Raw genomic sequence first — 14,658 nt, forward strand, 5'->3', positions numbered from 1 at the left:
TCCTTTCTTATTGGCATAATCTTATGTTAAAAGTTAACTGTCAGACCAATATTACACTTTTTCTCACTGGTACACACAGGCAGAAGGATGAAAGGAAAAAAAAACTTTTATCTTGTACTGCATTTTCGTTGTTCGTAGAATCAAACTGTGACATTTTAATATATTACTTCTTTACTATTAACTCCATTCGCAACAGATTTTACAGGCAATATCCACATATCCCTCTAAGTGTGTCTGCAAAATCGTACAATTTCTGCACACACAGTTGGGGAGGTATCGTGTAAACATCGAGAGGCGTGAAAAATCTAGATTTTGCTTAAAATGGAGTGCATATTACCTAACTACATTCATTTGGTGATTAGTAACGAGAGCACTTAATGATTTCTGACAAACTTTAAACACATTTTCAAATCTTTTCTAAACTTTTTCTCATGCATGTACTCAACATCAAATATTTAACCTTTTAACTCATCTGTAAATGAATCAGAATTGTGAAGCTGTTTCAAAAGCAGGAGTTCAGTTCTTTAAAGAATTGCGGTTTACCATTTTTTCTCTAACGTTATTTAACACTCTGCCGTCCGACAGGTTCTGCAATTGAGGCGAGCTTGAAGCAGCTAGCTGAGCGCCGAACTGATATATTTGGTGTGGGTGACGAAGAAACTGCCATAGGAAAGAAGATAGGTGAGGAAGACAAGAAGAAGGAAGAAAAGGTACGTACTTTATCAGTGGTGAAAAGCCGAGCTTTGTTGTTTTGTTTTTATCTGGTGATCATCTTTTAGTTTCCAATTCAAAAACAACCTCCAAACAAGTTGAATGTGCTGCAAAATTTAAATTAATTCCTCTTGAAACTTGTCATTTCATTCAGTGAACATTATGGTTTCAGTTTTCATTTAGTCTTAGATTAGATTAGATTACCGTATTTACTCGAATCTTAAGCCGCACTTTTATTCCGGTTTTTGTAATCCAAAACACCGCCTGCAGCTTAGAATCGAGTGCAAAGTAAGCGGAAGTTCTGAAAAATGTTGGTAGGTGCCGCCTCAACTGACTTCCGCCGTCGATTATATGTAGCACTGCATAGGCATGCTTTGCCGGCACAAAGATAAATACTAGTGCCAAAACCTCCGCGTCAGTAAATAAATTAAAAAAAAAAAGGGTGGAAGACGAGCCTTCTTCTCCGCCCCGAGTTTCGACCACTGCGTTTTATACATTATCCACGAAGTAAATACAAATTCCGTATTGTTCATCTTCGAATGTAGCAGCATTTCAATGTACTACGAAAATCCGACTGGCAAGAATGGGATGTTTTGTCAATATGGCCAACCCTACGTTCTGAATTTTTTCCTTCCTGTGAGAAGAGATGGTTGCTAATAGGAACTTTTATGAATTGTGAATCACATACAGTATTCTCTTCACCATAAGAATAATACGAATATAAACATTTTGCTAAACTCTCGTTCAGAACGTCTTCTATCAAAAGCAGTCTATTATTTGCTTCTTGTTGATCATTATCAAAGAAAGCAGCAGTGTAAGTAACTACAAATAGCAGTCTCTTGCCATTGTTTTGCTATGAATCGATTCCTCTCTTTTTTTATTGTAAGTGGCGGTAGCGCGCACGAAAACAAGCCATGCCGCGAGCGGGTACAGGCCGTAAACACTCATTATCAGAATGCGACAAACAACTCATGACAGAGTACAGTAATGCATTTTCAGCTTAGAGTGACGTAAACACCTATAACAAAGAGAACGGCACTTACCAGATCAAAGCAAAATAAGCAATCAATTCAAACCAGACGAAGCACGTGAAAAAGGAAAGGTACCCGTATAAATACGGACGGAGCGCGTGACGCATAGCAATGGCTACCTAGTAAAGCTTAACTGCTAAGCTTATGACCCACTGTAGCTGTATCGTCATTCATTCGACCTAAATTGTGTCTCATATTACAATGGACCAACTTTGTTTCGATTTGGAGGTGTGGTCTAAAACTTTTCTCTCCCCTTGAATTTAGAGTCTCAAATTTCAGGTACGGCTTAGATTCGGGAAAATTTTTTTTCTTGATTTCGTGTCTCATTTTTCAGGTGCGGCTTAGATTCGAGTAAATACGGTAGATTAGATTAATACTTGTTCCATAGATCATGAATACGACACTTCGTAATGATGTGGAACGTGTCAGATTAATAAAAGATGTCTGTACAAGATATTACATTACACAAAATATTGCATGACACTAATGTTTAAGTTGGTTTTTTTCCCCTCCCTTAATTTATATCTAAAAATTCAGCCAATGAGTACAGGGAGTTGTCATCTAGAAATTCTTTTAATTTATTTTTAAATGTTGGTTGGCTATCTGTCAGGCTTTTGATGCTCTTTGGTAGGTGACCAAAGACTTTTGTGGCAGCATAATTTATCCCTTTCTGTGCCCAAGTCAGATTTAACCCTGCATAGTGAAGATCATCCTTTCTCCTGGTGTTATAGCTATGCACACTGCTATTACTTTTGAACTGGGTTGGATTATTAATAACAAATTTCATAAGTGAATATATATACTGTGAGGTTACTGTGAGGATCCCTAGATCCTTAAATAGATGTCTGCAGGATGACCATGGGTGGGCACCAGCAATTATTCTGATTACACGTTTTTGACCAATGAATACTTTCTACTCAATGATGAATTACCCCAGAATATGATGCCATACGAAAGCAGTGAATGAAAGTAGGCATAGCAAGCTAATTTACTGAGATTCTTATCACTAAAATTTGCAATAACCCTAATAGCATACGTAGCTGAACTCAGACGTTTCAGCAGACCATCAATGTGTTGCTTCCAGTTTAACCTCTCATCAATGGACACACCTAAAAATTTTGAAAATTCTACCTTAGCTACAGACTTCTGTTCGAGTCTATATTTATTACTGGAGTTGTGCCATTTACTGTACGGAACTGTATATACTGTGTTTTATCAAAATTTAAAGAGATTCCGTTTGCTGAGAACCACTTAATAATTTTGTGAAAAATGTCATTTACAATTACAACACTTAGTTCTTGGTTTTTGGATGTTATTACTATACAGCAAAAAGAACTAACTTTGCATCTTCATCAATGTGGAATGGTAAGCCATTAATGTATATCAAGAACAGTAAAGGACCTAAGACCGAACCCTGTGGGACTCCGTACCTGATAGCCCCCCAGTTTGAGGAATCAGCTGTTGTTTTAACATTACATGAACCACTTATTTCAACTTCCTGCATTCTTCCAGTTAAGTATGAATTAAACCATTTGTGCGCTGCCCCCCTCAAACCATAATGATTTAGCTTATCTAAAAGAATTCCATGATTTACACAATTAAAGGCCTTTGAGAGATCACAAAAAATACCAATGGGTGATGTCCGGTTATTCAGAGCATTTAATATTTGATCAGTGAAAGCGTATATAGCATTTTCTGTTGAAAAGCCTTTCTGAAAACCAAACTGACATTTTGTTAGTACTTTATTTTTACAAATATGGGAGGCTACTCTTGAATACATTACTTTCTCAAAAATTTTTGTTAGAGCTGCCAGAAGAGAGATTGGGCGGTAGTTGTTGACATCCGACGTATCCCCCTTTTTATGCAATGGTTTTACAATGGCATATTTCAGTCTATCGGGGAAAACACCCTGCTCCAAAGAGCTATTACATACGTGGCTGAGAATCCTACTTATCTGTGGGGAACAAGCTTTAAGTACCTTGCTGGAAATGCCATCAATTCTGTAAGACCTTTTACTTTTCAGTGAGTTTATTATTTTATTGATTTCAGAGGGAGAGGTTGGTGGAAATACAGTTGTTTCAAACTGCACAGGTATGGCCTCTTCTATTAGTGGCCTTGCCTCTTCTAGTGAAGATCTAGATCCTATTTTCTCCACAACATTTAAAAAATGATTATTGAAGATATGTTCAATTTCTGATTGTTTGTTAGTACACTTGTCATTTAGTTTTATGGCACTAAAGTCTTCCTGTGCTCTTGGTTGCCCTGTTTCCCTTTCAATAATATTCCAAATTGCTTTAATTTTATTATCAGAGTTACTGATCTCAGACATGATACACATGCTTCTGGACTTTTTAATAACTTTTCTTAGTACCGCACAATAGTTTTTACGATATTGAACAATTTCTGGGTCAGTACTCCCTCTTGCTGGTAGACACAGTTCTCTTTTACGGTTGCAAGATATTCTTATTCCTTTAGTTAGCCAAGGTTTTTTATATGTTTTCTTGGAATTATGTTTAACTATTTTCTTGGGAAAACAATTTTCAAATACCCTTAAAAATGTATCGTGAAATAAGTTATATTTCAAGTTTGCATCGGGTTACTTATACACTTCATCCCAGTCTAGCTGCTGTAGGCTTTCCCTAAAGTTTGCAATATTTATATTGTTAATTGAACGCACTGCTTTGAAATTCTGATTTGATATACTGCATGGAGCTATGTCATGTACTGTAACTAGCTGTGCACCATGATCTGAAAGACCATTCTCCACAGGATAAGCATTTATGTCCTTAAACTTATCTTGGTCTATAAAAAGTTATCTATCAATGTCCTGCTGTTCTTTGTTATCAGAGTAGGAAAATCAATGACTGAGCTCAAATTGAAAGAACTGAGTAATACTACAAGGTCATTCTTCCTATTACACTCTTTCAGGGAATCAACATTGAAATCCCCACAAATGATAATTTGCTTCCCCCTGTCTGACAGATAGCACAACAAAGCATCCAAGTTTTCTAGAAATAGCTGGAAATTCCCTGAGGGGGACATATACACTGTTACAATTATGAAAGTGCCATCATTTAGTTTTAGTTCAGTGGCACATGCTTCCATATGTTGCTCTACACAAAAATTTTTAGTTTCTAAATTTTTTACACTGTGGAAGCTTTTGACATATATGGCAACTCCTCCTCTCATCATATTATCTCTACTTACATGTGCAGCTAATTTGTACCCATTTATGCTAACCTTTTGCATATCAGTGACAATGTGATGCTCAGACAGGCATAGTACATCTATTACATTCTCAGTTTCTATATCTTCTAAACAAAGCAGAAGCTCATCAATTTTATTCTTCAATCCCCCAATATTTTGATGAAATATACTAACATTATTTTTCACTTTACTTTTGTGAGTATCTTGAACTTTTTTAACATCTTAAATACTTGCCTGGCTGAGTTTCCCACTGGACACTGATCTTACACTAAAAAAAGAGTTTCCACCATGAGATGTAGTTCCTCCCCCCTTTAAATATCCTGCTATCAGCCCAGCCAGTTTACCCTTCCCTTTCTTGTTGAGGTGTAGGCCATGTCTAGTATAGTCCCACCTACAGAGTGAATCAACAGGAACCACACCAATGTGTGACCCTGCACCAGATCCAAGTAGCTGTTCCAACTCCAAATTAACTCTCCTGACAGAAGAGCTCATATGAGGTCGGTCATGGTGCTCCAGAACCGACACAAACCCAACACTGGTATGACTCGATGTTGATGCAATCTGTGCCAGGTCACACTCTATGCTGTACCCCGGATCTCTGTCAATACTGTTGCCCAGCCCACCCACAATAACCACGGTATGTTCCTTAGTAAAGCCTCTACATAGTGAACCTAAATCCTCTGTAACCTGCCCCAGTCCAGCACTAGGTTCGAAAAAACTTGTGACCTGGTATTCTGACCCTAATTCATCCTGCAGACGTGAAAAAGGAAAGGTACCCATATAAATACGGAAGGAGTGCGTGACGCATAGCAATGGCTACCCAGTAAAGCGTAACTGCTACGCTTACGACTCGAACCTACTGTAGCTGTATCGTCACTCATTCGACCTAAATTGTGTCTCATATTACAATGGACCAACTTTGTTTCGATTTGGAGGTGCAGCCTAAAACTTTTCTCTCCCCTTGAATTTAGAGTCTCAAATTTCAGGTGCGGCTTAGATTCGGGAATTTTTTTTTTTTTTTTTTTTTTTTTTTATTTCGAGTATCATTTTTCAGGTGCGGCTTAGATTCTAGTGCGGCTTAGATTCGAGTAAATACGGTAAACTATCAGTAAATGCACTTAAAATTGTGGTATGAAGTTTAACCTGAAAGCTCAAAAGTTCGGCCTCGCCGCGATATGTAAACAAAACGAACTTTACGTGATTACTGTGAAAATACGCGAGTAAGACAAAAACCTTTAATGGTATGCTTGAAGAGCACTATAATTAACGTAATAAATTAGTTTAAAGTGTTAAAAACAGTTTATTACTACTTAAATTACTTATCTTGTATGAGAGCTGTGACTCAGACGTCCGTATAGCAGGCGCAGGGCTACCAACCTGATATTTATTTAACGAGAATGGTCGTGTAAAAAAGAGCTCTCTTATATCTACATCTACATCTGCATTCTCTGCAGTTCAATGTGAAGTGCACTGCAGGGGGCCTACATGCTCAAGTTTGTTCACATTTCAATTGCATACAGATTGCAGGAAGAATGACACAGTATATGCTTCTGAGTGGCAAGTAATCGAATTTTCTCTACCCAGCTTTGACGGAAGCAGTACAATTGGTCAAAAGTTGAAAGCTCCATTCTGTTTTTGTTTACAATGTTATTTACACCTGGAATGGTGTGTTTCGTTTTAGGTCCTTCATAATCTTACCACCTCCTTGGTTTGAGGCAGACGTTTGTGTAGTGCTGTCATTTCAGAATACCTCAGTCTCTCCGTCTCTGCAACTCGTCCCAGGTTACAAGGGCACAGGAATAAGTAATAATTTATCATCAAACAGTAACTTCGTCATTTGTGTCAATAATGACTATATTTGCTCACTAGATTAATGTACAGATTTTGGATTCAAGTTCTTTAACCGAGCATTAACTCACATTTTATTTGTTCGAAATAGTCTATGTCTGTAAACGATTACACTATAGAGAAATCGGATTTGAGGAAGGGAACAGAAGTTACTAGGCAGATGTAAACTGACAAATTAATGTAGACCAAATGTAACAAAAGACCAGCATTCAGAATGCTTCCTCCATCCAAAAACTGAGTAAATAATTGTCGGAATAGACTGGTCGAGTATCGAAAGAAGTAAATGACAGAGGATCGTGTGTCGAGGGAAAGAGGTTGCGGTAGACAAGTGTGAGAGTGAGTTATACCCTGATACCTTAGAGGCTAAGATGGACACAGAGAGCAGTTCACAAGTTTAAGGAATGAGAGGGGAGGACACTCGAGCTACAATAAAAAATTGGGCACAAATGAGCTGTGATGAAAACAGCTCAGACATTTGAGAGCATAAGGTAAGGAAAGAAAGATAAAATACAGGGTGGTTATAATTAAACTTTCGTTACTCGAGCCAGTGTAGGCGCAAATTGTTTGCGTTATGGGTACACAACTCTATATGAACGATGATCAGACTGTGCATTGGGGGTCTGTATTGTTATAAGTGTTAGTGTAACTGTGTGAGCATAGGGTCGAAGCACGAGCGTCGATGTGCATCACAGTTGCAGGCAGTCGACGCTGCTCTCTGTGAGTATTGACACATCCTCTTTCTGCAAGAACACAATTCGGAATTCGAATTAACTGTCAATTTGGGAGTTGCTCCTGGGAGAGGTTGACTGCCAGTTGTGCCACGAATTGTTGAGGAAGTTACGGTTACCTCGACTGAGAAAACTGGATGCAGTGTGCGATCTATGACCAGTGCAGGAGCTGTGCTGTGACTGCTGAATACTCAGTCTGTGGCTGACTGTTCAAAATTTGCTGCAAACAATTTTGAAATGGTATCTGTACAAACTTTTGGACTGTCGTGGATGCAGATGGTAATTTAGTACTTTAACACGATTAACAAATGTTACCTACTTTTGTGGACATTGAAATACGTTTCTTTCGATGGCCTATTCATTATTTCTCTTCCGCACGCCCTTACAAACGTTTGCACAAATTTACATTATTGTGAGACGACTCGTTTGTCGTGGGGCCCTCTCGAGCAGTGATAGCTTAATAATAACCACTGTGTATATAGGAGTATACTGTCGAAAATAATACAAAACTGTATGCCCAAATCTATTTTCCTAGACTTACAGGAATATGGACTCGAAAATACCTACTGCTACTTTTGTATCTCGTATATTGTCAATTTGGGTGTTACATACAGTAATGAAGCGTCAGTAAGAGCTGCAAATAAAAAATGTTTGGGGTAGGATATATTCTCGGCTTCAGAACTAAAATGCCGGCAACGGCACGTGAGCACACGTGCGCTGCCGCCCGTGGAGTCTCACAAATAAAATGCGTAGGTGACACTGTAGAATAATGATGTCTCAGATTAATTTTATAATTTTTTAACAACTTTCTCACTGGAAGCTTCTACAACGTCCAACAGAATGCAAGTTCATCAGTGGCAACATTTTCCCTTACACAGGCAAACCAGTTTCACACCCCTTAAGGTATTTTATTTTTTATCTCGGCATAGTTTTATTTTCACGGTAAAGAACGTATCGAGTGCATTTATGAATTGTCAGTGTGTTCACAATTTTGTTCACTCCAAATATGTCAGTGGTTCTATTTTTTCAATGGGCTGAAGTAAAAAGTTATTTTTCTTCAAAAACTTTCTTTGTTGTAGTAGCAGCAAGAATTTTCTTTTGGAAGCTACTCCATCATGTTCAAAACTATAAATAGAGATATCTAATATATTGCTGACATTTGAAATTATCACTAACGGTGAGATGACATCAGACTGTGAAGCGAGACACTCGGAGGATCCGAGACGCGGGCATTCGGAGACGTGCCCCGCACGGTCCGAGAGTCGGGCGAGCCGCACCGGCCGCGATCTGTCGCCAAATTTCTAGCGGCGTAAATGTACCGGCTAATCGAACGTCGACCGTTTCTCCGACAGGTCACCTGGGACGGTCACACGTCCAGTGTGGAGGCCGCGACGAGAGCTGCTCGAGCTAATATCACGTTGGAGGAGCAGATCCACCAGATTCACAAAGTGAAGGGCCTGCTACCGGACGAGGAGAAGGAGAAGATAGGACCGAAGCCCGTGGCGGCCGGCCGCAGCGGCGGCATGCAGCAGCAGGTGCAGCAGCAGCAGCAGCAACAACAGCAACAACAACAGCAGCAGCAGCAGCAGCAGCAGCCGCCTGCTCCCCCGGGTCCACCTCCGGGGATGCGCTCCGGTCCGCAGAATCCCCCCATCCCCGGTGTGCCGATGGGCAAACAACCTCCGGTCACGACGTCGGCACCTCCGCCGCCGAAGCCGCCGCCTCCGGTTCCCCCCGTGCAGCCTCCGCCTCCACCTCCGAGGCCGGCTGTGCCGCCCGTCCCGCCGATGGCACCGGTCCCGCCGCCGCCCGGGCTGCTGGCACCGCAGCCGGGCATGATGATGGTGCCCATGAGCCGGCCGCCGATCATGGGTGAGTAGTGGCCCGTGCCACTTTAGACTACCGTATTTACTCGAATCTAAGCCGCACTTTTTTTCTGGTTTTTGTAATCCAAAAAACCGCCTGCGGCTTAGAATCGAGTGCAAAGTAAGCGGAAGTTCTGAAAAATGTTGGTAGGTGCCGCCACAACTGACTTCCACCGTCGATTATATGTAGCGCTGCATAGGCATGCTTTGCCGGCCAAAACCTCCACGTCAGTAAATAAATTAAAAAAAAAAAGGTGGAACACGAGCCTTCTTCTCCGCCCCGAGTTTCGACCACTGCATTTTACACATTATCCACGAAGTAAATACAAATTCCGTATTGTTCATCTTCGAATGTAGCAGCATTTCAATGTACTACGAAAATCCGACTGGCAAGAATGGGATGTTTTGTCAATATGGCCAACCCTACGTTCTGAATTTTTTCCTTCCTGTGAGAAGAGATGGTTGCTAATAGGAACTTTTATGAATTGTGAATCACATACAGTATTCTCTTCACCATAAGAATAATACGAATATAAACATTTTGCCGTGTATTCTTTCGTGTTTGCTGCTATCTCATTTAAATCCTGTCTGCCTAATAAACTACGAAACTAGGGTGAGACAACAGCAAACGCGGAAGAATATACATATCGTGTCATGTTTATATTCGTATTATTCTTATGCCTAACAGTGATACAGTCAGAAATGAAGCATGGCAATTGACTCGATTTTTAAATCTAAGATGACTCTAAATTCTGTGTAGAATGTAATGTACAAAGGAGGTGTCTGCAAAGATTTGGAACGGAGAAAAATTTTAGCTAAACTCTCGTTCAGGACATCTATCGTACACAGTCTATTATTTGGTTCTTGTTGATCATTATCAAAGAAAGCAGCAGTGTAAGTAACAAAAAAATAGCAGTCTCTTGCCATTGTTTCACTAATGAGAGAATTCCTCTCTTTTTTTTTTTTTATTGTAAGCGGCGGTAGCGCGCACAAAAGCAAGCCGTGCCACGAGCGGCGACAGGTGGTAAACACTCATTATCAGAATGCGACAAACAATGCATGACACAGTACAGTAATGCATTTTCAGCTTAGAGTGACGTTAACACCTATAACGAAGAGAACGGCACTTATCAGATCAAAGAAAAATAAGCAACCGATTCAAACCAGATGAAGCACGTGAAAAAGGAAGGGCATCCGTATAAATACGAATGGAGTGCCTGACGCATGGCAATGGTTACTTGGTAAAGCTTAACTGCTTAGCTTACGACTCGAACCAAACTACTGTAGCTGTATCGTCACTCATTCGACTTAAATTGTGTCTCATATTACAATAGACCAACTTTGTTTCGATTTGGAGGTGCGGCCTAAAACTTTTCTCTCCCCTTGAATTTCAAGTCTCAAATTTCAGGTGCGGCTTAGATTCGGGAATTTTTTTTTCCTTGATTTCAAGTCTCATTTTTTAGGTTCAGCTTAGATTCGAGTAAATATGGTATTCCTATGTTGTTATTATTATTATTATTATTATTATTATTATTATTATTATTGAAAACTTGAACGATGAGCAATTGTGCTGTCATTCCACAGCTACTGTCAGATGCCAAGCAGTTATGTGACAATAAAAAAATGTTATTGTCTGAGATGCACTTTTGACCAAAAGCTTTCAGGAAAGGTGCAGAACGTAAGCATTACTTTGTTATGCAGTACATCCTGGGGATTCATTTGTAAAAGCGCTCGATGTCATCATCGTAGTTTCTTTTGAAATGAGTCAGCTGTGGGAATAATGTGTTATTTTGAGGAGGTGATAGTTAACAGCTGTAATGAGTTGTTGAGTAATTATCATGAAGGTACACAATATTGTATGTGAATATTTCCTTCTGTATCGCAAAAGAAAGATGAAACTGTCTTCTCACATGACTCGCACACACACACATATCCATCCACACATATACAGACACCTTGGTTATGGTTTGGAAGTGGGTTACGTATTATTGAGTATATATAGGCGGGATAAAATTGTATAGTAGATTACGGTAAAAAGGGGAAGGTGAATACAAAGTGAGACATGTGTGGATGGATATGTGTGTGTGTGTGTGCGCGAGTGTATACCCATCCTTTTTTCCCCCTAAGGTAAGTCTTTCCGCTCCCGGGATTGGAATGACTCCTTACCCTCTCCCTTAAAACCCACATCCTCTCGTCTTTCCCTCTCTATATAAAAACAAAGATGATGTGACTTACCAAATGAAAGTGCTGGCAGGTCGACAGACACACAAACAAACACAAACGTACACACACAATTCAAGCTTTTGCAACAAACTGTTGCCTCATCAGGAAAGAGGGAAGGAGAGGGAAAGACGAAAGGATGTGGGTTTTAAGGGAGAGGTAAGGAGTCATTCCAATCACGGGAGCGGAAAGACTTACCTTAGGGGGAAAAAAGGACAGGTATACACTCGCGCGCGCGCGCACACACACACACACACACACACACACACACACACACACACACACACACACACACACACACACACAGACCAAGCAGACATATTTAAAGACAAAGAGTTTGGGCAGAGATGTCAGTCGAGGCGGAAGTGAAGAGGCAAAGATGATGTTGAATGACAGGTGAGGTATGAGTGGCGGCAACTTGAAATTAGCGGAGATTGAGGCCTGGTGGGTAACGGGAAGAGAGGATATATTGAAGAGCAAGTTCCCATCTCCGGAGTTCGGATGGGTTGGTGTTGGTGGGAAGTATCCAGATAACCCGGACGGTGTAACACTGTGCCAAGATGTGCTGGCCGTGCACCGAGGCATGTTTAGCCACAGGGTGATCCTCATTACCAACAAACACTGTCTGCCTGTGTCCATTCATGCGAATGGACAATTTGTTGCTGGTCATTCCCACACAGAATGCATCACAGTGTAGGCAGGTCAGTTGGTAAATCACGTGGGTGCTTTCACATGTGGCTCTGCCTTTGATTGTGTACACCTTCCGGGTTACAGGACTGGAGTAGGTGGTGGTGGGAGGGTGCATGGGACAGGTTTTACACCGGGGGCGGTTACAAGGATAGGAGCCAGAGGGTAGGGAAGGTGGTTTGGGGATTTCATAGGGATGAACTAAGAGGTTACGAAGGTTAGGTGGACGGCGGAAAGACACTCGTGGTGGAGTGGGGAGGATTTCATGAAGGATGGATCTCATTTCAGGGCAGGATTTGAGGAAGTCGTATCCCTGCTGGAGAGCCACATTCAGAGTCTGGTCCAGTCCCGGAAAGTATCCTGTCACAAGTGGGGCACTTTTGTGGTTCTTCTGTGGGGGATTCTGGGTTCGAGGGGATGAGGAAGTGGCTCTGGTTATTTGCTTCTGTACCAGGTCGGGAGGGTAGTTGCGAGATGCGAAAGCTGTTGTCAGGTTGTTGGTGTAATGGTTCAGGGATTCCGGACTGGAGCAGATTCGTTTGCCACGAAGACCTAGGCTGTAGGGAAGGGACCGTTTGATGTGGAATGGGTGGCAGCTGTCATAATGCAGGTACTGTTGCTTGTTGGTGGGTTTGATGTGGACGGACGTGTGAAGCTGGCCATTGGACAGGTGGAGGTCAACGTCAAGGAAAGTGGCATGGGATTTGGAGTAGGACCAGGTGAATCTGATGGAACCAACACCTTATCACCTTTTTTCACACCAGATCTCCAGTTAATTTCCAGTCCACCTTTATTTCTCCCCATATATTTTTATTTTCATTTTCATTTCAGCCTCATGTTACACTTTCCACCTTCTAATACCATGTCACTCTCACAACACCCCCACAACGACCCCATTAAGTTTTATTTACATTCCCTCCGCAAACATGCCTTCGCCCTAGCCAGATTACGCTCCCATATTCTATTTTCTCAGGCTTGTCTGACATTTGGCACTACCCCCAAAGGCCTCACACTTAAAGTTCCCATCTCTGGCTGCAACCCTTCTTTCCATCAGTTCCTATACCAGTTCCAAACTGAACAATCCATTGCCCTCACCCACCTAATCCTTCACCTACACATCAACTTAGCCAATGAACACACCCGTCAACTTTTATTAAAGTCCTTAATCTTTCCTCTCCCACATCCACACCGGCCCCCCCAGGGGGTCCACAACTCTTTTGTGGACACGTGCGTAGCGAGCACGGGACCCCGAGCTAATGTGGCCCTCCTTCCTTTCCGGGCTGCATCCCTTCCCTTTCCGCATCCTTCCCCGTCCCCCATCTTCACCCCCCCCCCCTCACCTCTGGCTCTTTCCTTCCCTTTCTCCCCCTCTGGGAGTATGGTTTGTGCCTACGTCCGGAGACGGACTCTCGAAACTGTTCCAAATTCCTTGCTTTCTGCACTTGCAAGTCCTCGTCCTTCCTCTGTCCTTCTCTTTTCCTTCCCTCTTCTCTTTGCCCTTTTCTCCGCTGCGACGTTTGAGACCCCCTCTTCTTTCCTTTCCCTTTCTCTTTTTTCCTCCCTGTGCGTGTCTGAAGGCCGACCCACGCACTTCCATGCGTAGCCGGTGACGGGGTAACGCGTAATTCCCCGCCCCGGGTAAACAGGTAGGACACGTACGTACCCCCTGGTAACGGCCAGGCCCAGGGAGGGGCGATTACCCGAGCTGATACCTTCCGAAAGTGCCGATTGGTCCCTCCGTCCGTTTGTCGGGAGGTGTGAACAATCACCTAAGGCGGGTGTGCCCTCAGAGAGGGCCCCCACAAGGGAGGAGCGCGCCATCGGAGACGCCAGTAATCATGGGGGATTCTTCCGCAATGGTTTCCTCACCTTCCACTATGTCTGCTCACAAACGTAAGTTCACTGAGTCTCAGCCACAGACGGTTCTTCCATCGTTGCCACAGTTCCTTGTTGTTTCTCGGTCTGACGAAGGTCACGACTTCTCCACGGTCAACCCTTTCATTATTCAGAAAGGTGTCGACGCAATTGCAGGTCCTGTAAGGTCTTGTTCCAGATTACGGAATGGCACCCTGTTGTTAGAAACACACAGTGCCCTCCAGGCACAAAAATTGCTGCATACTTCTCTGCTCCACACCTTCCCTGTCCGGGTGGAACCGCACCGTACCTTAAATTCCTCGCGTGGAGTCGTTTATACACGCTCCCTCGATGGATTGTCTGACGAAGAAATTCAGCATTACCTGTCTGACCAGGGCGTAACGGCTGTTCATAGAGTTATGAAAAGGGTTGACACGAACATCATTCCAACCCGCACTGTCTTCTTGACATTTGACAAAGTTCAACTCCCATCGAAAATCAAAGCAG

General features: G+C 42.2%; 1 protein-coding gene across 2 annotated transcripts in view; it reads left to right on the forward strand.

The window, feature by feature from the left end:
• The window catches only part of LOC126215217 (splicing factor 3A subunit 1), a 100,673-nt gene that overhangs the window by 54,885 nt on the left and 31,130 nt on the right, over nucleotides 1-14,658 (forward strand). For both annotated transcript variants that reach the window (XM_049941883.1, XM_049941884.1), the window contains exons 10-11: nucleotides 586-710; nucleotides 8,878-9,397. In XM_049941883.1, the coding sequence (XP_049797840.1) occupies nucleotides 586-710; nucleotides 8,878-9,397 (645 nt within the window). The remainder of the gene's footprint in view (nucleotides 1-585; nucleotides 711-8,877; nucleotides 9,398-14,658) is intronic.

Source organism: Schistocerca nitens, chromosome 12, assembly GCF_023898315.1.
Source record: "Schistocerca nitens isolate TAMUIC-IGC-003100 chromosome 12, iqSchNite1.1, whole genome shotgun sequence".
NCBI lineage: Eukaryota > Metazoa > Arthropoda > Insecta > Orthoptera > Acrididae > Schistocerca > Schistocerca nitens.